This window comes from Pan troglodytes, chromosome 15, assembly GCF_028858775.2.
Source record: "Pan troglodytes isolate AG18354 chromosome 15, NHGRI_mPanTro3-v2.0_pri, whole genome shotgun sequence".
In the NCBI taxonomy this organism is placed as follows: Eukaryota; Metazoa; Chordata; class Mammalia; order Primates; family Hominidae; genus Pan; species Pan troglodytes.
The window spans coordinates 47203344-47227344 of record NC_072413.2 but is presented as its reverse complement, the minus strand read 5'-3'; the positions used below and the strand labels follow the sequence as shown (position 1 = coordinate 47227344).

The window sequence follows — 24001 nt, the reverse complement described above, 5'->3', positions numbered from 1 at the left end:
TAGTCTTTCACCTTGAATATAGGAGTGCTGACTCTGAGATGCCTTTGGAGATGCAAGTGGAGATGGAGATCTGTTCATGAAACTGGAACATGGGATCTGCATGGCCAAAGGTTTGGGAGTGAAGGTATAGATTTGGGAGCCACCAGACAGGAGGTATTAATCGAGGACATGTGGTTAAATACCAAAGGGATGAGAACCATCTACAAAACCTGGTGAAGACCAGATGGAGAAAGAAAGGAACAATCTGAGAGGAGGGAAGGTTGTAAATGAATGCTGTGTCAGGAAACCAAGAGAGAAAATTTTAAGAAAGAGAGGGAGAATGGCCAACAGCATCAAATGGTGAAGGCAAACACTTGCGTTTCATTCTTGCTGGCCTTGTAATGTAGTTGTGACTTAATTCTCAGCTTTGTGGTAGACATGAAAAATTTTAACGTGAGTGAAGCTGGATCACTATGGTTGACAAGTAATATTACAGAGACAGCAGAATTGTGATTTCCCCTCTTTCTCACAGTCCCTTGAGGGTTAGAATTCTATATATCTCTTTAATTGCCTAATTCAAGGTGGTTTATTTGTGTGGTATGCTTCTTTCAATTGGCCAGTCATTTTCTTATATGTAATTTTGAATGACTTTTTGTATAATTCACATTTATGTAATTTTAAAAGCTTGTCCTATGAGTTGCTATGCCATTTTATGTCTTGCTGTTGTCGTAGCAACTGGTTATATTCACCTCCCTTTTACCTGAATCTCTCAGTCTGGCCACTGAAAATTATATGCAAATGTGAGCTTCCACATTTTATGGGAAGGATGGGATGAATGGGGAACTTCTGATTTGCTTTTTGTCTGATAAGAAGGTTGAAATTCAGAACACTAGAGAACAACTTCTATATTGCAGAAGGTTAGAGAATAGTAAAACCCTGACTGGAAGCAAGAAACAGTGGCAGTGGAAAGGAAGGAGTCAGGTCAATCCATGAAGCCTGAGGAGGGACAGTAAGAAGGTGGTAGGGACCATCCCAGATGTAGTCATGTCCTGGGGCTTTAATGTGGCAGGAGACTGTGAACCCCCAGGGTTGCCCACTCAGAGCCTTGAAAGCGTCCATCATTAGTCCTGCCTCAGCTTGTGGGAACAACAACCAGCACAGATGTGGAGCTAGAGGAGTCTCCTGTCCTAGAGCTAGGAAACCATGGATGGGCTGAGAAAACCTCTGCCCTTATCCCCTGCAGGGGTGGAAGAGATGAGTGTGTCTGTCTCAAGGTGAAACTTGGAATCTATTTTCCCATTTTACCATTTTTAAAAGCTATAGGTACAATGACAATGCTATGTTCAGCTACATTTTGGGTTTAATAGGCTTTTGTAGACCAGTCTGACAGATACAGTATAAGTATTTCAAGCATGGATTTTGGAGCCATGTGGATCTGAGTTTAAATCCTTACAGGATCTCTACTGATTGTGTGACAAAGGGCAAATTACTTAACCTTTTAATGCCTTAGTTCTCTCATCCATAAGATAGGCATTATTACATATTCCTCATAGTGTTTCAATAATTTGCTGAGATTTTATATATACAAAGCACTTGGCATAGTGTCTAACATGTAATTAGTGGCTAATAGAGTAGTTAATGTAGTAAAATATACTTTGCATTCTAAGAAATGACTGACAGGGACTTCTTTTGTGAGTTGCATCTTCATGCAGTGGGTGAAAGGCTAGATTGTAGCACACTGATGCCCAGGACTGGCCTACCCTTTGACAAGCATTTAAATGGACATTATTTATTCAACACATCTTTAGTAGGGACAAAGAAAACTCAACTTTCTCTTAGCAAAAATATGCCATGTTCTTTATGTTCGAACTAAGAAGGTTATTATTTGTATTTACAATTATACAACATTTTCAATTTACTCAAAATTGTCTTATTTTACAGTTTTCAATAATTTATAAGTGGATAACCTTAATCATATTCACCATGAATAAACATCTCTTTCATGAGTTTAGTTACAGAATTTCTATAAAAATATGTACAGCAGGTCAAACTGATTTTTAATTACATATCTTTTGGGGACATGTGGATAAAAATGTGTGTCCTTTATTTTATTTCTAATTAAACTGGCCCCTCTCATGATCCTCCACTTTTTAACAATTTAAAAAATGTACTGTCGATTCTATTTGACACTTTTTCAATTCTGTCTGCCCTCATGATTTCAAGTTTGTTTAGGTAAACCTTAATCTCTAGAGGTAAAAATGATCAGTCTCTGAGATTTTGAGTCTGTTTCCCCTTCCTTGTATCCTTTTGAGACTGTGTCTGGGTGTTTGAGGAGAGGAACATGAGGCACAACCATATGGTGTGTGCGTGTGTGTGGGGTGTCTTATGGCTCTGCGGTCTCTGGGATGATGGTCAGCATGATCATCCTGGTTGTTATTTGTTCTGCATAACTCAGTTTGCTCTTTCCTCTCTGCTGGTTAGAGCCCAGCGTGGAGACCAGATCCTAGAATGACCTAATATACTAGTGTTCACACCTTTGTGTAATCCCCTCTCCTTGAGTTGGGGTGAGACCTGTGAATTGCTTCTAACCAATAGAATGTGGCAAAGGTGATGGGATGTCACTCCCGTGAGTAAGTTACATTATATGGCAAAGGTGAAGTTATTTTGCAGATATAATCAAGGTTCCAAATGAGTTGATTTTGAGTAAATCAAAATAAAGATTATCCTGAATGGGCCTGATTTAATCAGGTGAAAGTGCTTGAAAGGACTGGCCCTCCTTGAGGTCAGGGGCTCCAAGCAGCAGAGATTCTCCTTGTGGATTTGACTGGGAAGGCCATGTGGTAAGGACTGGGGGTGGTCACAAAGGATGATCTTTTTCAGGAGTTCTAAACAGAAAATAAGGCAAGTCTTTTTCTTCTGCCTTCAGTGTGTCTCTACCTGTCTAATGCACAGAAACCAGGGCACACGCTTCTAGGTGTCTTGCTCCATCTTTTCTCTTCTTCCACAGTCTCCATGGGGGAGGTTATGGTGGAACCTCTCACCTGTCCTCCAGCATTGCATTCTCTTTCTTTAACAGAACAACAAGTGACATGCCTTCATTATAACAGAACGTTGTATTTTCTACCCCATAGGAGAATTCTGTGAGTTTGGCAACTCCAGTCTGAATTGGAAACTCTAGACTTGATTTCTGATATGCTAGAGGAGGAGACAAAAACATTTATACAACTCCCTCTCATTCATTCATTCACTCACTAAGTATATATTAGATGTCTACTATGTACCAGGCTCTGTTGATAAGGGATGCAGCAGTGAACAAAAAAATACCTGTTTTCTTGGAGCTTTTATTCTCTTAAAATGAAAGCCTGACACACAGGGTTATTTCTTGCTGCACAATTTTATTTTGCAGGTTAGAAGTTGGATAGTACTTCATTCTTTCTCTTTGCATTCTTTCTGTGAAAAATCCTTTTTTGGCTCTAGTCAAATGCCAATTAAAGTGATGGTCTCATACTCAAAGGCAGAAGAAAATGTACATTAATAGTTTTCAAAATATTCCTGGGATGGTTAATACTGAGTGTCAACTTGAATGGACTGAAGGATGCGAAGTATTGATCCTGGTATGTCTGTGAGGGTATTGCCAAAGGAGATTAACATTTGAGTCAGTGGGCTGGGGAAGGCAGACCCACCCTTAATCTTGTGGGCACAATCTAATCAGCTGACAGCGAATATAAAGCATGCAGAAAAACGTGAAGAGGAGAGATAGGCCTAGGCTCCCAGCCTACATCTTTCTCCAGTGCGGATGCTTCCTGCCCTCACACACCTGACTCCAAGTTCTTCAGTTTTGAGACTCGGACTGGCTCTCCTTCCTCCTCAAGCTTGCAGATAGCCTATTGTGGGACCTTGTGATCATGTAAGTTAATACTGAATAAACTCCCCTTTATATATGTGTGTGTGTAAATATACGTATTCTATTAGTATATATGTATATATACACATATTATATTAGTATATATGTATATACACATATTATATATGTATATATAATATATAGTATGTATATCTACATATAGTATGTATATATGTATATGTGTGTGTGTATATATACACACATATATAGTATGTATATGTGTGTGTGTATCTATATCTATATATATCCTATTAGTTCTGTCCTTCTAGGGAACCCTGACTAATACAATTCCCATCATTGAAAATGTTTAAAAATGATTATTTTTCTGAATTTATTGTTAGAAAGTTAAACTTCTTTTTTCTGTAGTTCTCTTTAATTTTTTTTTTTTTTTTTTGAGACACAGTCTCACTCTGTTGCCCAGGCTGGAGTGCAATTGTGGGATCTCAGCTTACAGCAACCTCTGCCTGCCAGGTTCAAGCAATTCTCTTGCCTCAGCCTCCCAAGTAGCTGGAATTACAGGTGTGTGCCACCACACCTGGCTAATTTTTGTATTTTTAGTAGAGATGGGGTTTCACCATGTTGGCCAGACTGGTCTTGATCTCCTGACCTCAGGTGATCTGCCCACCTCGGCCTCCCGAAGTGCTGGGATTACAGGCCTTTCGGAGTTTTTCTGGGGGGTAATTTTTCAAACAAGACAATGTATTAGAATAAAATTTGAATAATAAAACAAGTGAGGTGTTTCCAGGAAACTACTGTGTCATTCCGTGTTTCCTCAGAGTTCAGCTATTTGACAACATTGGTCTGAAGTAACCATTGGCTGGCAAGTCTCAGGTTGCTCCTGTGGCTGTGGTTGCACCATGAGTTTTGCACACGCATGCTGCAAAAATACTCGATCAAGGTCAAGTTGTTATTGATGAGAAGTTGTTTGTTTCTGATTTACTTTATTGAAAAAAATTTCACTTAGGGCATTATTTGGGCGGGAATAAGGCCAGTTTCCATGTCATCAATTGTATAGTGAGTTGTATGTGAAAATGTGAGATAATTGCTACACTATTTTAATTTATTCCAGTGATGTTTTTGTACTCCTAAAAGATTAGTGCTTGAATGAGCCATACTTTATTTGTCCTCTGTATGTGTGTATTTATGTGGCATTGTAAAAACATGGGAGAGTGCTCTGTGTAGAGATGTTGGGGATTCATGTGGTGATTCCATTATTACATTTCCTCTAGTCAGTAGTTAAACCAGAATACGGTGTTGGCATATGTCAGTGGATTTATTTCTATTATCTACTGGATACTATACTATTTTCAGCAACATGATAGCCTTTATAACTAGTCTACTACAACATATTATAGGATTATGATATACTTAATTGGAAAAAGAGGAAAAATTGGTGAGGACTCTAGGAAATGTAACCTTTCTTTATACTGTAAGGTGTGTGACAGATACCTTTTTCATGTAAAAATATTAGTATGGCAAATTCAAGCCAGAGTTTTAAAAAGTAAAATGGCAAAGTGCAACCCAATGCCATTCAGAAAACTTGGAACACTCTAACTCAATTATATTGTCTGCCATTGGTTGGAAAGTTCCAATTTTCATATTCTTCACTGGCATAGCAACTGTGAACAGAAGGTAACCAAGGTAGCTTATGTGATATGCCAATGTGTATTTCCATCTGGAGTAATATGGCAGATAAGAGAGAGACCTAGTTGATTTTCTAAATATACTACATCAACACCCCATCACTTGGGCACTATTAAATAAGTAACTAAACATCTAGGGCATAGACGGAATGAGGAAGATAACTGAATAAATAAAACATAGGCAAGAGGTTGTGGTCTTTTTAGAAAATTAACCTTTATTTGGAAATAAAATTTCAATTATAGCACAATATTTAAAATCCACAATTAAAAGTAATTAGTTTCCTCCCAATTGGAATCATCCCTAAACTCATGGTTTAGCAAATACAAGAATTGTGAGAAGTGCAAATAGTGATACATACCAGAAACAGGTAAAAACCTGACAACTCCCGGTTATATGATGTGAAGACGATTTGTATTATTTGGTGTTTGGGGGGTTTGTGTGTTGTTTTTATTATACATTGTTTAGACAGATGTTGGAGTCCTGGTTGGGTTGTGGAAACTGATGCTCCTGTGATGATGGGCCAAGATAGATAAACTGGTAGTGGGGCACTGAGAGCCAAGGTGGCAACTACCAACAGAAAGAATGGTTTTCCGATTCCTGGGAGTGGAGAGGGTTTGGTTTCTGATATGCCTCAGGTAGAGAGCAGGTAAGACCGTAGATCCTTGCTTCAGGACAACATGCAATTTTCCAGAAGGGGAGGCACTACATGCCAAGTTTTCATGGAAGAGAGCCAGCAACAAAAGAAAAAGGAAATGGCTGTTTGAAGAGGAGCTGACAGATGATTTCTGGTTATTTTTTAAGACTTGGCATATACAGTGAAGTCCTGGCAAAGCTGAGAAAGAACACAGAAGCAAGTCTTGCTGCTGGGTTTTGCATAAATGTTAGGGAAGAAGAAAAAGCATGTGGCCAAGGACAAAGATAATGGTTTTTGCAGATTAAGGTCATTTGAATTCTCAAGGCTGAGAAGCAGTGTATCCACATAATATGTGATAGGCTGATATGAAGTATTTTCAGCTATTTAAGCACTCACACTTTTCTAACTTCTTAGTCTGTTTTTTTACATAGCACTTATCACAACCATATTATATTTATCAGTTTACTATCAATCTCTTACTATATTTATAAGAGCAAGGACTTTTTTGTTTCATTTGTGTGTGTTGAATGGTACCTGACACATAGTAGATACTGAAATAAGTGCATTTAGGTATAACTGTGATTATGATTGTCCTGTAAGTCCAATGCTTTACAGAGTTCTGAGAAAGAACTAGGGAAAGAGCAGAGAAATGTGCTTAGGAGGTGTGGTGGTTTTGAAAGATGCCCACAAATTCTCTGATACTCCTCTCTTCAAAATGTGGAACCTAATTCCCCTTCCCGTGAGTGTGGGCTGTAAAAGACATTGTAGTTTTTTCCTTATTCTCTCTGTTTTACTCACTGTCTGTTTACCCACCTTGGGGGAAGACAACTGCCATGTCCTTAGGATACTCAAGCAGCCTTATGGAGAGGCCCAGGTGGCAAAGAACTGAGGCCTCCAGCCAACAGCCAGTGAAAGGTGAAGCTTCTGCCAACACACACATGAGTAAGCTCAGAAGTGGATGCTCCCGCTCCAGTGAACTGCTGGCTGACTGCAGTCCCTGCCAGCAACTTGTTTGTAACTTCATGAAAGATCCTGAGCCAGAACCACCCAGCTAAGGTGCTTCTGAATCCCTGCCCCATACAACTGAGATAATAAATGTGTGTTGTTTTAAGCCACTAAGTTTGAGGGCAATTTGTTATGTAGCAAAAGATAACGACTATAGGTGGGAATCTGCCACTCAGAAATAGTTCATAAAACTGTTTCTTGGGAGACTAAAGAAAAATTGCATGGATGGAAATGCATGCATTGATTCCTGCATATTTTAATTTGTTTTCCTTTAGTCTTTTTAAAATAGAAGACTATATTCTTACATTTTTATAACAGTCTGCAATGCCCAGAATCTTGTACGTTATGAATGGCTAACAAATGATGATGATGATAAGTTTTGCATTTTTATGATAAAATTCTCATGTAGGACAAAAGGCAGTTTCTATATCACGATGTCCTTCTTTTTTTTCAATTCAGTTCCATTTATGTAGATCAAAATATGTCACATCTGTGGAATGAAGAAACATGATTTGTGTGTGTGTTTGTGTGTGTGTGTGTGTGTCTGTGTGAAAGAGAACAACTTCCAACAACCATGTCATAGCTTCTTTCTATAGCTGCTTTTCAAACTCACATCACACACATACACAGCTTGAAAATATATGCCAAAAACCCCAGAATTAAACAGCTTCAAGATGATTCGTGTTTTTTTCTTAAACATCTGCTGAAAACACAGTCCTTACCTGAAGAGGATTAACTCCTGGTCAGACATATTTAGTGCAGAAATATATTTTATTTTAACTAACAAATAAGACATTTCAAAATTTGAATGCAGAATTAAGATGACATTAGATATTGTTCATAAACATGGAAATAATTTCTCTTAGATTTTTGAAGAAAATGTGTTTAATCACTTTCTGGGAACTTGTTGTGCCATAATCTCTTTCTGAGGAATCAGAAATGAAAAACTCCAGTGAAGTCATCTATCTTAAATCCGGGCAGTGTTTGGCTTTGGGGTCACAGTGATATGGCTCACATCATTTACAAGTTATAGGACCCTGGACTAATGATTTAGCCTTGCTGATGCTTGGCTTTCCCATCTGTAGCACCTCTTCTCTTAATTCACTCAAACAGTTCAGTGGATGATAAGGACAATGATACATACTCTATATTTGAAGCCAATGCATATGGAGATGAGTTGTCAGATTGACACTTAAAATGATCTTTAAATTGAAAAAAATAATTCTATTTCTTCTCCTGCCAAGATGAGATTATTCTAAAGGGGCAAAAGAGCATGGCTTCGGTTATAGGCCAATAATACAATAACATAAATATGATATGGAGAAAGGCTAAGTGGGCCCAACAAGATCTTGGGGTTAGCTTTGGCTGCTATTGGAATGCATCTGCAGTGGCATGGCACAAAAGAGCACGGCAATGTTCCATCACTTGTAGGAAAGATATTGATCAGGATGGCATTGCTCAGCCAAAGTTAGATGACTTAATTCTATCTTGACAAATCTAGGTTTTCCAGACGGCAACATGTCTGTGCTTGATACTTTCCCACCAGTGAGGAGATGAGGATTTTCCTCTCATCTTTAGGCTCATGCCCTGACTAGCTAGTAGTGTGAAATGGATTTAGGAGTGATGAAGTTCCCTTAGCCTCAGTGGCTCTGGGCCAGAGCAATGTGAAAAATATATTTTAAAAAACCCCTCACACAAGCTAACAATTACTCAACACTTAACTATGTGCCAGGCAACATTGTTTACACAGAGCATGTAGCTCAACACCCCCCACCTCTCCACCTCCTGCCCCAGCCAGCGTAAGAGGGAGGTGGTATTCGTGGCTGCCATTGGCAGGATGGCAGTCATGCTATGCATTATCATTTCACCTCACTGAGTCCCAATTACCTCACGTTTTTCTAGCTGTTAGCATTCTAGGATCTCTCTCTCTTGGATTTCACCCACTGCTCACTCTGGACCTCCTCCATCATCTATTTTTTCCCTTCTGCTTCTTTGTACAAATGACTCACTGTTATTGAAGAAAGTCATTTAAGTTTGGTGTCTCAATCTCATGCAGAGGCAGCCCTGCATTGAAGGTGCCTTGTTCTAGGCACTGCAGACAGGGAGTAGTGAACAAACAAACAGTAGATGCCTGCCGTAGTTTAAATTCTAGTAGCGGGAGGCAGACAGCAATACAACAAAGTGAAACCTATAGCATGACAGAGAGTGGTGAGTACTGAGAAGGAGAATAAGGCAGGGAACAGCAATAAGAGGTGAGGCTGGTGGAGAAGGAGTTGCAGTTTTAGGTATTGATAGAATCACCAGGGAAGGCCTCACTGAGAATGCGGTGTTTGAGTAAAGAGTTGCAGGAGTTAAAGAACAGATTGTTGCAATAATCTCAGCTGAGCCCTCACTTATGAGGAACATCATCTAGCATTATCTTATCTGCCTCATTTTGACTCTGCATCACATACCGCTGAGCTTTCCCAAGTCCCCTTCTTTAGGCCTCTGCATGACTCCTGCAACATCCTTGCCAGCTCCTTACCTTGAGATCAGCACACTTCCTTCTTTACCTGGTAGGGCTGACTGCACAGAATTTATTCTGCTGATATTTATTAAAAACTAGTCACACAGAATAATCAAATACTTCTGATCTCCTGGAGCTTATATTTTACTGACTTTATATTCTAGCGTCACTCCCTATTCTACTTTACTCCTCTCTTCTCAAGAATGTCTCCATATTTATCTATTGTTTACTTACTACTATTTAAAAGAAGTGCCTCACCTTTTTCCATCTTGTTCCATTGATCCCAACTTCTGCCTTTTTCTGGAACCAAGTGCCATTAATAAATCTCTTTTTGTTTGTCAAATCTTCATTCTCCTGCTTTTGACAGCTGCTCACTTCCATACTGCTTGCAGATGTGCACAGGATGCTCTACTCCAAAAAATGCCTTCTTTTGATTCCCCTTCAAGTTATAAGTACTTATTGCTCACTTTCCTTCCCTTGACAAGCATCTTGAAAGCTTCAACAGCATCGTTTCCATCTATTTACCATTAGGTTACCACAGTTTCAAGTGGAGGACCAAAACATATGGTGTGTAATGGGATAAAATAAACTATAATTGGGAGTGTTCCAGAGAATCTGGGGCTTCCTATCTATGAATTGAGCCCTGCTTCCTCTCTGTGAACTGGCCCACCCATAATTTTACAGAAAATGCTCCCTCAATATTTCTCAATACCTTCTATCAATGACTCAAAAATATTTTTCTTATCTCATTGCCCTTGAACACTGTAAAAATGTACAATTGTTGATGTTCATTATTGATATCTTTTTTCTCAGTATGTGGCAGAGGACCATCTCAACTAGCCCTTTCTCCCTCTTTTTTATGGCTTCCTTTCCTTCACTGTCTTCTTTTGCTCTTACCCCACCAGATTGCACATTCTTTAGTGTTCTGCTCATGGTCCCTTTCTCTCTGCTTGATGAAGAAATATAATTTCATGTCTTTAAGTGGTAGACACTCTGATTTGTATCCAAAATCCTGACTTTTCTCTAAAAGTAGGCCAACATTTCCAATTATTTGTCGAAAATTTCTACAAGTGTCTCCGATTTAATACATCTGAGGGTAGATCACTATCTGTCAGGTCCTCTCTCAAATTGGCTCATCTTTGTTTCTGCTGATGCTTCCATCTGTTCAGGTATCCAGGCTTGAATCCTTAGTGGGAATTTTGACTCCATCTTTTGCCTTTCTGTCTACAATTTACCCATTGCCATGACCATCTCATCACTCTTCCAGGTGATCTTTTCTTAGTATCTTGTTTCATTCACAATTTGTAAATGTTTTTAAAAGTTGCTTGTAAACTTATTTATTCCTTTGTCAGAATGAGATTACAGATCATATCTACTGTATTCAACATTGTAACTCCAGCTCTGGCACAATGCTTGGTATGGGGTAGTTCTCAATAAATGTCTGTTGAATAAATAAAGAAGTGGGATCTTGTTAATTATTTCTTGGACATGTCTCCAATTTCTATTCCTTTGAATTGCCATCTCCACCACCTTATTTCAGCCCTTATTACTGACTGCTGAGATTATTGCAACAGCTTTTCAAATGGCTTTGTCCTTATTCCTTCCTCTGAGCAATCTATGCTACAAATAATGACCAGAATTCCCCTCCTTTTTTAAAAAGCAAAACTTGTCAAAAAACTTTCTTATAGAAAAAAAAATAGTACGCCTCCTCAGCTGGCCATTAAAGGTCTTCTACACTTAGTGCCAACTTACTTTTCCATCACTGTCTCCATTAGTCTCCCATTTATAGAATTCTGTATGTCAAGAGCTCATTGGTGTAGAACCAGTTATGTAATTTCTAGTTACCTTTGATCAAGAGTTGTTATTCCTGGGAAAGCGATTTTGACAAATAGTCTAAAGACTGAATGATCATTATCAAATCCATAGTTATGAGGAATTAATAATATAAGCTAGAACATTATCTTTATATTCAGACTCTTCTTTAGAATCTGTTTTTACCAAAAAGGGGAAGGAGAAGTATTGTAGGAGTAGAATTAATACAATATCCTAGGAATACATTGTAGGTATGGAGGAGGAGCCATAAACAGAATTGCAAAACTGACAGAAAAGTACACGGACGTATACTTAATTCCCTGAGTAGCAGGCAAGAAGCAAGTCTGTGCACTTGGGGAGGTTGGTTGGAACAAATAGGCTCTGGAATAAACTTAAAGTATACTTGGATGATTATTTTCTCTTGTGAAAGTACAACTGCAGATCCTCATTAGTTTTGCTTAGAGTAAGGTTACTTGAGTATGGATGGAATTAATGGTTTGGCATATTGCTGACCAGAAATGGTCCTATAGTAGATGTGGAATAAATGTTCGTTAAATAAATAAAGGGCTTGTCTAGGCACATTATTTGGCATAGCAAATGAAGAAAGGTAATTGTATTAGTCCATTTGTGCATTGCTATTAAGAAATAAATACCTGAGACTGGGTAATTTATAAAGAAAAGAGTTTTAATTGGCTCATGGTTCTGCAGCCTCTACAGGAAGCATGATGCTGGCATCTGCTTGGCTTCTGGGGAGGCCTCAGGAAACTTACAGTCATGGAAGAAGGTGAAGGGGGAGCAGAAATATCACATGGGCAGAGCAGGAGCAAAAGAGTGGGGAGGTACCATACACTCTTAAACAACCAGATCTCATGGGAACTTACTATCGAAAGGGCAATAAGGAGATGGTACTAAATAAACCATTCATGAGAAATCCGCCCCCACGATCCAGTCACCTCCCACAAGGCCCCATCTCCGACATTAGGAATTACAATTCAACACGAGATTTGGGTGGGGAAAACATCCAAACTATACCAATAATGTAGTTGGGGAAGTCCGTGATTTGCAGTTCCAGGAGGGGCAGATTAAAAAATTCAATGACACAGTAATATGGTGCCTTTATAACTGATACATAAATTGAATATTTATTGAATGAAGAAAATATAGAGAAGATTTTCGTTGGATAGCAAGACTTTGAGAGCATATAGGGCTGGTTAGGATACTGATCTGCCATTTACTTTCTCTATGGCCTTGGAATATCATTCTTTCATTCTTATTATAAGCTTGAGAAGATATAAGTAAACCACCCAATTTAGTGCCTAGTACTGTTCATTTCACCTTGTATCTGGTCAACAAATGGTAACTGGTATTTAGCTGAGAATTCTAGGGAACATCTCCCTGGAAATATTCAAGTAGAAAATAAATAATTGGTGATATACGTAGTTTAGATTTCCTCACTTCTCTGAAGACAATCCAGGTAATCTTTTATGTTCCATCACAACTATAAAATAGCATTTTACATGAAATACACAAGCCAATTTCAAATAGCAGGGCATGATTACTGTTTTGGTGGCTTTATCTTAAATTTGGAGACATGGAATTAAATTGTGAGTGGAAACATTGCCTGCCCATTGAACCACACACACTGAGTAAAAGAACATCACCAGGATGGAAAGAGACAGGATAATATTTCTGTTCTTACAGAAAAGCAGTGGGATATGGATGAGGGGTGGTTGCCCAGATGACAGCCTATGGGATGACTTTTAGTGGTTGATGGTTCATTTGCAGAAAGCTCTGTTATTAATGACTGAGTTTCTTTTCTCTGTTTTCATCCTAGCAGATTGTTAGAAGTATTTGCTTTCCTCTCATTCCAAAGAGTAATTACTGAGTAAAGCTAAGGAATCTTGAGATATACAATTTGAACTGTTTGGGAAACATTTTAAAATAGCCTTATAGAGTATTTATTTCTAAATTATTCAATATACTTTAATGCTTAATTAATAACATTCACCTGAAAGGATGCATACAGTCAGTATCCCCTCTACATGGGCTTAAAATTTGTTTTATTTGGCTATATCAACCACTTTCCACTAAAAGGTTAATGGTGTTTCATGACTTTCCAGTAAAGGTACTCTCTACAATTCATGTCTATACCAACAATATAATTTTACATGTCTCACAGTGGAATGTAGCAGACTAATAGTTTTTTCTCTACTGCAACATACTTTAAGCCATGGAACGTTTTAAAGATTCATATGCTCTGGAGAATATTTTATATTATGCAAGAAAATGCATGAATTTACATAGCATTCAAGATATGTGGAAGGGTAACTACCTTATTTATTTCTTAGATATAGTTTTCCTCTCAATACAGCTCCCTTCCTCTTGTATTCTAGCCTGAGGTTTGAAAAATACGTCTTGCTTTAAGAAATGATGTTTCTTTAAAAATCTGAATTTATAAATTAGGTACATTCTGTACTAAAGAATACATCATAAGTTATATGATGTGAATCTGGGAGTCAGAAGCCCTTCTGGGCCTGCTTCTATTAAATATTGGTTGCCTTAATCAAAGAAAATAGCCTTATTTGTGTCTCATTTTCAAATCCATATAATGGGGATAATAATATATTTATTTACCTTACATAGCTAGTATAAAGGTCATATTAGAAATGATTTGGAAATGCTTTGTAAAATTCAGGTTTGAGCAAATTAATGGTGCCTTTTATTATTCTCTGTCTTAATTTAAATGCAACTTCTAGTTCTCTGTATTTTAAAGAGTAATGTTATAATATTAAACAAACTAATTTTTATTCCAATTGAAAGTGACCTGGAGCCTTGACTCCAAACTGTAATTTAGTTTCTGTTCCCATTGTCTAATGAGTAAGTGTGATGAAATTACATGTTATGAAAGAGTCCTGGATTTATTGGAATCAGATTTTGTATTAGAAAACTGCATACGCACTATTTTAGTTAGAGCTTTCCGGGGAGACAAAACTGATGGAATATCTATATCTATATCTATCTATCTATCTATCTATCTATCTATCTATCTATCTATCTAATCTAATCTAATCTGCCTGAGGGGCGGGGGTGGGGTGGGGGTAGAGAGAGAGAGAGAGAGAAGGGGAAATTGGCTCACTTGATTATGGAGACTGAGAAGTTCCATGATAGGTGGCCATAGAACCAACGAAGCTGATGGTGTAACTCAGTCCAAAGCTGAAAGCCCAAGAGCCTGGGAACTGCTGGTGTGAGGCCTGTAGTCCAAAAAAAGCCAGAAAGCTCAGATTTCTGGCATTTAAGGGCAGAAAAGGAAGTGTCCCAGCTCAGTTAACGAGAGAGCAAGAATCTGCCCTCCCTCTGCCTTTTTGTTCCACTTGGGCCCCAGCCTATTTAATGATGCCTGCCCACTTTGAGGGTGGAATTTCCCCACTCAGTTCACTGACTCACATGCCAGTCTCCTCTGGAAACACCCCCATAGAAATTCCTGAGGCCACCCAATCATACTAATCAAATGCCAAACTACCTAATTTTCCCTTTCAGCAGAAGAGGGATGGGCCCAATGCCTATTGACGCATTGATTCATATTGAATCATCAATACAATGATTGAGAATAAATAATACTTTACTGCCTATCTGGGTATCCCTTAATTCAAGCTGACACCAAAAATCAACCATGACAGGGACTAAGGATATCTTTTTTGATATTCAAATTTCTAAAATATCTTTGATGGATGGAAGTAGCCCCAGCAAAGTTCAGCTGCAAGAAAGTACCAGCTCCTAAGGGAAAATTCTCTATATAGCAAGGCAGGTCTGAAGTAGCACCTGGGATTGCCACCAGGTCATTGGGTGTTGAGGCGGAATGGTTTCAGGTATAAGATGAGAATAAGAATGTGAAGCTTTTTTCTTACCAATCCACCTTACAGTGAACACAGTCTGAGGACATTGGCTGTGTGTGTTTGAAATGCAAGATTATAACCCTTAGGGAAGAAATGTCTTCCTTCCACAGCCTAAGGAATCTTTGCTACCTGGGCAAGATCTAGACCAGCAGCCGGTGGCAATGATCAAAGCAAATATCTTAGCCCCAACTCCAGCTCTCTAGGTGTTGTCAAGTAGAGACATTGGCGCATTGGCATTAGCAGGGATAAATGGAGGGATCTTTTCTTTCTACCAACATTTTGACTGTCTCTAACTTGTTGAGTGGCAACACCGTTGGATGATACATATCTATAGATATTCAGTACTTGTTAGACTTTAATGTGGATATGAATCATCTGGAGAGCTTGTTAAAATGCAGATTTTAATTCATTGAATATGGGGAGAATTCTGGAATTCCAAATTTCTAACAAATTCCCAGGTGATGTGAATACGGCTGGTCGGAGGACCACACTTTGCATAGCAGGGTGTGGTAGATGAATTTATTGTCCCCTAAGAAGATCCCACACCCTAATCCCTGGGACTATGAGTATGTTACCTTACATGGCAAAAGGACCTTTACAGATATAATTAAGTTTGCTAATTTATTGACCTTAAAATAGAGAGATTCTCTTGGATTATTTGAATGGGTCCAGTGGAGTTATATAAACCTTTGCAAACAAAGAGCAGAAAAGAAGAGGAAGTCAGACAGATGTGATGTGTCAGAAGGACTTAACATACCATTGCCAGCTTGAAGATGGAAGGACCATGTGGAGTTCTGCCAACATCCTGAATGAGCTTGGGAGTGGATTCTTTTCCAGGGCATCCAATAAGGAACTCAGCCCTGCTGACACCTTGATTTTGGCCTTCTGAGACTCAGGGAATCCAACTGAGCTATTTGCTGCCCAGACTTCTGGCCCAGAGAAACAATACGGTGATAAGTGAGTATGGGTTTAAGCTGATCCATTTGAAGTGATTTGTTGTGGCAGCAATATAAAACTATATACAAGGTAATCCATTGCACCTTGTATGGACTCATCCAGCATGAACACAGTGAATCTGAGTTTCACATCCAGGAAGGATGTGAGAGCAATCAGAATTGGCTTTTGCCTTGACCAGGCCTCTAGGGTTCTCAGAATTATTAAGGAAGGCCGGGCCCTGGGAGAACAAAGACGTTTTCACAGTAGAGATAGATAGGGCCTTGGAGTTCTATTAAAAGAGAATATTTAAAGAGATAGGAGGCTTTCCAAGGAAACTGTGACTTATAGGTCACAAACAATATATATAGGTTACAGGTAATATCAGTGTATTGGGAGACAGCTCTTCACGGGTCTCTTGTATTTCTCTGCACTCTTGTGAGCAGAAGCACTGACAGCTTTTTGTTGCAGATGATCCTTCAAGGATGTTTTTATAGTGAACAGCCTTGGAAGACAGAGATAGAGTCTGGCCTTCTCTGGACCAAGGGTAGGTTTATTTACTGCTAGTAAAATAAAAATCATATTTCCCTCAGGGGTGAAGGTGGGCAGGTTTGTTTGCTGCCCATTGTAAAAGACGGGGTTTCCTTTAGCTTGGTGTTCCTGTGTTCTGTGGCTGTGATGCAAACCCACTGTGTGCTAGCATCCACCTGGGCTTCTTGAGATTACCCCCATGGGCTTCGAGGGGCAAGGGGAACCGGTGTAAATGTGAAGCTTATGCCTGCTGTTGCGAGTCATAAAGTTCTTTTTCTCTCACCCAGGAGGCTAATCTCTTCTGCCATCATCTGTGAAGCTATGGCAGGCTCACTTGTTAGCTTGCAAGAGGTTAAAACCTCAGTCCCTTCACAGTTCATGACTATGTATGAATAAAATCTCTGTGTGTGTGTGTGTGTGTGTGTGTGTGTGCATGCGTCTGTGGGTTCCAAATATTAAAACTTTAAAAAAAACTATTAAAAAAGTCAAAGAAGATGTACTTAATATGAAATAATATGAAGTTTCTCAATACCATGAAGTAAATAGGTTTTTGGCTTTAGTGCTCTCTTCTAAAGCCATGCTGTTTATAGTGAATCTCCTGCTAACAAAGAAATATTATATTAAATCAGCAAGAAGTCCAGAAGTTAACTGAAATAAACAGCTCTGCTTTTCTTTGATATTTATTTTGCTACCATGCCTCGCATGTTTAAGTAATACAGATCTTTCCCAAATATTATTTTATTTTATGTGAAATGTTTTTTGTATCCTGCAATTTTTTAGTATCTTTGCTTCATTTAAATAATAATAGTGGTAATGATGATGAGCTAGGTTCTTGATAAAAATTTTTTTAATTGCTGAGTTTCTTCTTTGTTTTACGTTTGGGAGGAGGTGGCATTGGAAATAGCAGAGTGCTTCGCGGTAGCAGGGGTTGGAGCGCAATGGTGTGATCTCAGCTCACTGCAACCCCTGCCTCCCAGGCTCCAGCGATCCTCCCACCTCAGCCTCCTGAATAGCTGACCACCAGCACACTTGGCAAACCCACCCCACTCACCGCCTCCCTTGGGAATTCAGACCTAACCATCGCTGAGCTGAAGTGTGTTTGCTGAAGACAGCTTACTCAGATCACTACTGCCTGGAGGTGGTTGATATATCCTGGTGTAAACCTTCAAGAAGGGCACAGGCAGGAAAACATGAACCAGCAACTGAAGAAACGGGCAAAGACGAGACACCAGAAAGGCCTGGGTGGAAGAACCCCCAGTGGGGCTAAGCCCAGGCAAGGCAAGACAAGCCAAGACCTGCAGGCGGAAATAGAACCTGTCAGCGCGGTGTGGGCCTTATGTGATGGCTATGTGTGCTATGAGCCTGGCCCTCAGGCTCTCGGAGGGGATGATTTCTCAGACTGTTACATAGAATGCGTCATAAGGGGTGAGTTTTCTCAACCCATCCTGGAAGAGGACTCACTTTTTGAGTCTTTGGAATACCTAAAGAAAGGATCAGAACAACAGCTTTCTCAAAAGGTTCTCGAAGGAAGCTCCCTTGAATGTTCTTTGGAATACATGAAAAAAGGGGTAAAGAAAGAGCTTCCACAAAAGATAGTTGGAGAGAATTCGCTTGAGTATTCTGAGTACATGACAGGCAAGAAGCTTCCGCCTGGAGGAATACCTGGCATTGACCTATCAGATCCTAAACAGCTCGCAGAATTTGCTAGAAAGAAGCCCCCCATAAATAAAGAATATGACAGTCTGAGCGCAATCGCTTGTCCTCAGAGTGGATGCACTAGGAAGTTGAGGAATAGAGCTGCCCTGAGAAAGCATCTCCTCATTCATGGTCCCCGAGACCACGTCTGTGCGGAATGTGGGAAAGCGTTCGTTGAGAGCTCAAAACTGAAAAGACATTTCCTGGTTCATACTGGAGAGAAGCCGTTTCAGTGCACTTTTGAAGGGTGCGGAAAGCGCTTCTCTCTGGACTTTAATTTGCGTACGCACGTGCGCATCCACACGGGGGAGAAACGTTTCGTGTGTCCCTTTCAAGGCTGCAACAGGAGGTTTATTCAGTCAAATAACCTGAAAGCCCACATCCTAACGCATGCAAATACGAACAAGAATGAACAAGAGGGAAAGTAGTCCTCCAACAGGATGAAGCAGATTAACAGAAGAGTGATCAGTGACAAACATGCCTCCTTGATTATTGTTTCTAGGAAGGAATTTTTAAATCAATATTGCAACCCCAAAAGCGGTTATACTTTGGTGTTACTAAGATGCTCCTACACTTTGTGATACCGTTCTAAGGACATGGTGCATTTTTTTTTTCTTTTATTTAGAACTTTTTTATTTGTTTTATTTAGAACTTTGTGTATTCTTAAAGTGTGCTTCCAACAGGAAGGTCAGTGATAAATTGACTTCAAAAGCATAACCTTCAATATATTATCTGTTGGATTATTGGATATAAGACTTATTTTCATGTACTATAAATATGAAAATAACTTTGATTTTTAATTGTGTAGTTTCCATTTCTTAGCTTTTGTCTTTTAAATTTATACTTCAGCCAGGCATAGAGACTGACGCCTGTAATCCCAACACTTTGTTGGGAGGCCAGAGCAGGAGGATAGCTTGAGGCCAGGAGTTCCAGACCAGCCTGGGCAACATAGTGAGATCCTGTCTCTACAAAAAAATTTGTTTTTATTTGTATTTATATATTTTTATTTTTATTTTTGTTGGTGGGCATCTCGCTCTGTCACCCAGGCTGGAGTGTAGTGTCGTGATCTTGGCTCACTGCAGCCTCCACCTCCCGGGTTCAGGTGATTCTCCGGCCTCAGCCTCCCAGGTAGCTGGGACTACAGGCGTGTGTCACCACGCCCGGCTAATTTTTGTATTTTTAGTAGAGATGGGGTTTCACCATGTTGGCCAGCCTAGTCTCAAACTCCTCACCTCCAGTGATCTGCCCACCTCGGCCTCCCAAAGTGCTGGGATTACAGGTGTGAGCCACTGTGCCTGGCCCCCCACAAAATGTTTAAACTTAGCTAGGCCTGGTTGCATACACCTGTGTTCCCAGCTACTCAGGAGGCTGAGGCAGGAGGATAGCTTGGGCCCAGGAGTTTGAGGCTACAGTGAGCTGTGATTGCACCACTGTACTCCAGACTGGATAACAGCAAGAGCCCATCTTTTAAAAAAAGTAAAAATTAAAAATATACTTCATGGTTCATGTCATAGCCCTAGAGAATGAAAAATTTGCAGTAGATAATAAATGAATCAGTAGTTAAATATTCCTTAAAGTCAACTGTATTTCATTGTAATTTTTGTTTTCTTTTTATCATTGTATCAAACTATATGGAAATCATATGGTTAGATGTGATTATTTGATAATGTTAGTCCATTTGAATCCATTTTAGATATTTCACAATTAAAGAATATGAAACTTCAAAAAAAAATTTTTTTTAAATGCTATATTCTAAATTTTGGGAGCTGACATGAGCCTTTGGTAAACATTGTAAGCAATTATAATTATTTTCAAAAATTTTTAAGAAGATTTAATTTTGTAGAAGGGCCTCAGTGTAATAGTACTTCACTAGAAAAAAAATCAAAATTTAGTAGATATTTATTGCTCTTTCTAGACAGATTGAGAAATTCTGTGAACTATCGCAGCCCTATTTTCACCTTTTAGATCCATCAAGGAGGAATATAAGTGTGCGTGTAATCTAAAAACACTCTGTGAGTTTTATTTTCCAAAAATGTGTTACTTAGAGACTGGGAAAGTTTCAGGTATTCAAAATATAGATTGTTTGGTAACAGATATCACTTGATAGTCTTCTATATCAAATTTGTCTTTTTCTTGACTGTGCCTATTGAATATTCATTGTGTCTACCAAGACAGATTAAATATTTGCATGCAGAACTGTTCCGATTTTTATAAAAGGACTGTAAGTGTGTTGTTTTTTGTTTTGAGTCACCACTATTTCTCCATCTGCTTTTCATAGATTTCTGCCAAGTGGAGGAACATGAAAAATAATCTAGGCCAAATGTTACCTTTTTTTGGTTGAAATTTTGTGTTTGTTTATAGCAGAAAAGCAATAGAAAGTAATTGTATAATAAGGAGTTCCTGTTTACTGAGTGGAAGGTGATTGCCTGGCAGATTTGGTTGAAAGTAGAGGTGAGTGGTGGTGAGGAAAAGTATGAAGACAGGTAAAATTCCCTCTTACCATACAAAAAAATGGTAACTATGTGAAGTGAGGGTTATGCTAATTAGCTTAATTGTGTTAATCATCTCACAATGTATACATATATCAAAACACCATGTTGTATATCCTAAATATATACAATTTTAATTTGTCAGTTATACCTCAATAAAGCTGGAAAAAAATAAAAAGGCCTGTCTTCATTGTATAGGCAAGGCTAAGCTGATTAAGGTTTTTTGAATTTGAAATTTTCACAGTTAAAATAAGTTAAAATAATTAATTCTTTACTATTTTTTGAGCATTTCCTATATACAAAATACTTTCAGCTAAACAGTGCAATTCTTTTTTCTTTTAAAAACATAGCAAGTCTTGCCAAACTCCCTCTTTATTTAACAACAACAACAAAATGCCAATCTCTTTTTGCTGCAGGTTTGTTTTTAGTATTTTGCATCTAACCCTTGAATAAGATAATTTGGGTTTTCCAGCAGCTCACTGCTAGAATGCAGATTGTTTTTGCTCTTATATTTGCCTTGAGAACTGCTCATTCACTATTTCCAGGTTACTAAAGATCAAGCTAGAAGAGTAATAAAAGGTCACCAAAATGATCTGAAAGGAAGAAAAAAACGTCTCCACAGAGAAGAGTAGTTCTTGTTTTGATAAAATGTTAGAACCATTAACTTTATCTTCAATGTTCTCTCTCCCACTTTCTCACTGGGTTAGTAAAGTGTTATGATTTAAGACTGAAACTGCTTTTAGCTAATAAGACACCATTTTAATATTACAAGTCCCGCTTTCTCTTATTCTTTGTTGTTGATGTTAATGCTTGATTTGTTTATTTCCAAACTATTTCTTAAGGTTGGAAATATAAATTCAACACACATGACTGAAAGTTTAGCAGTGATAGTACTTTTTGACATCTACTAGCCTTTGACAGGAATGCTTTTATTCTGTGAATTATGAATGTTATGTAATATTCCTATGCTATGTTTTGTGAAATCATAAAAATGAGACTTGAAGAATCTGAGGCATGGAATCTTGTGCCTTCATTGATCTCTGGTGTCTCTCTTTGGTCCAATTCAACACAAGCCATCGTGTCTTATTAGTATTGTCATTTCCACATATAATGTAATTTGTAAATACCAATGTAAAGAGCATTTTTTTTTCATAAGAGAGAGAGTAAGTCCAAAGCACTTCTATGTGTTTTTTTTTTTTTTTGAAATAATAGAATGAGGCGAGAGTTGAGAGCGTTAGTGTTTCCTCCCTTAAGGGAAAGTAATATTGCTCCAGGAGTAGTTTTTCACATAATTCCCTTTGCATTCTCCCCCTAACCCCAACCTAGGATATTTTCTGTACTTTGTACGCATGAAGGGAGTATTTTCAACCATTTCTTTGATCAAATTGGGAAATATTCTGGGCAGTCTTCAAAATGCTGTGCAAATTCTCAGCTCAGCACCCAGCTCAAGTGTTTGCTTTTCCTGTGATGCGATCCCAAACCCAACTCCACTAGAAAGTACACTCAGCTCAGATGACAGCTTTTCTGAATGTCCTAAATTTTGTCTGATTTAGCCCACATTGAAGTACCCCTTTTTGTTGACTCTTATCTGCCTTAGAAGAAGCTCTTTCCTTTGTCTCTTACGACTTTCTCTAGTTATTTGATTTGTATGTGTTTTGGCTTTCAAACTGCTATGTTAAGTCTGTGGGAGTAGGGCCCCTGTCTTACAAATCCTCTGCAACACTGTGATGCTGGAAACAGAGTAGCCACTTAGGAAAAAATTGTTATTGATTAACTGAATGACATCCAGTGAGCAGTGGTGTTTACTTCCTCATGCCTTTGGCTTCCTTTGTGGGAAGGCCCAGTGCCTTCATACAGAAGCAGCTTAAAGAATATTAATTGAATATATTAATGTGATAATGAGATGTGGTCCTTTTGGTTTTATTTTGTTTGTTTTTGAATTAGGCGAGATGATCTTTTTTAAAAAGTCATAGAAATGGTATAAAACCTGCCTGAAATGGAGTATTACAAATGGACATATCAAATATGGTGGCAGCCAGCTATATAGGACACTGAAAACTAGGCAAAAAGATGAGATGATAATGAGCTTCTCCTTACAGGGATGAGACCATATGCTTAGACCCATGCTATATGGGAAATGGAAGCTCTGATTGAGAATCTGGGCATCTTAGTCCCGTGCCTGCGACCTGACCATGCTTTTTTATTGGTTTTAAGAGTCTGACCCCTTTGGCTAAGAACAAACCTTTCCTAAATACCACTGGAGAAAGCGATGGGGATAAAAACCAACCCAAAAAACCCAAAGCTGCTGACTCAGCAGCAGTTCCCCCTAGAGGAATGCTGTGGTGGTGGGTCGTTTGTAACAGAGAGCAGCTGTCTTTGGAATATTGGCGCCAGAAATTCTTCTGCTTGAGCTTTCATAGTATGTTTCTTGCCAGGAGAGCTGTGTTGTTCACGGGGTGCGCACTTTTCTGTAAGATTGTTTTGGCTTCACAATCTGTTAATGTGAGAAGTTTTTTTTTTTTTTTTGACTCCAAAAATGGCTTGGTGAGTGCAGCGTCAGAGATGTGCCCTCGTGTTGTTTTCCTTGGTGGCAGGTGGCTATGTAGACTTCTCAATATTCCTTTATTTGTGCAGCATTTTGATGTCATCTCATCAGCACTGTCATCAGTAGGGATGGAATTTTCGAGTAAATGTCTGTGTGTTTTGTTTGTGAAAAATACATTTAAGAGAATGTAGTTGAGGTGCTGTGGCCTAGAAATCAAGGGACAGAAACTGTTTCGACTTCAGCCTGGGAGAGATTTGCTAGGGGCTATGTTAGCAGAACTTGAACTGGTTAGAAATAAACTGTAGTTGTCTTTTGTGGAAGGAAGCACCTAGGAATACTGCAATGTCTTTGTGACTTGGAAAAGAATCTGCTACCCTAAAAATGTCTTAAGAGCTAATAGTTATTTGACATATTATGAAAATTATGCTGCA

General features: G+C 38.7%; 2 protein-coding genes across 2 annotated transcripts in view; both read left to right on the top strand.

The window, feature by feature from the left end:
* Positions 1-24001, top strand: part of LOC134808295 (putative uncharacterized protein CCDC28A-AS1) — a 340334-nt gene that overhangs the window by 257464 nt on the left and 58869 nt on the right. The window lies entirely within an intron of this gene.
* On the top strand, positions 17941-19050 carry LOC107966402 (zinc finger protein 42 homolog). Its single transcript, XM_016951091.4, has one exon. The coding sequence runs from the start codon at positions 18032-18034 to the stop codon at positions 18962-18964; it is 933 nt and encodes a 310-aa protein (XP_016806580.1). The 5' UTR covers positions 17941-18031; the 3' UTR covers positions 18965-19050.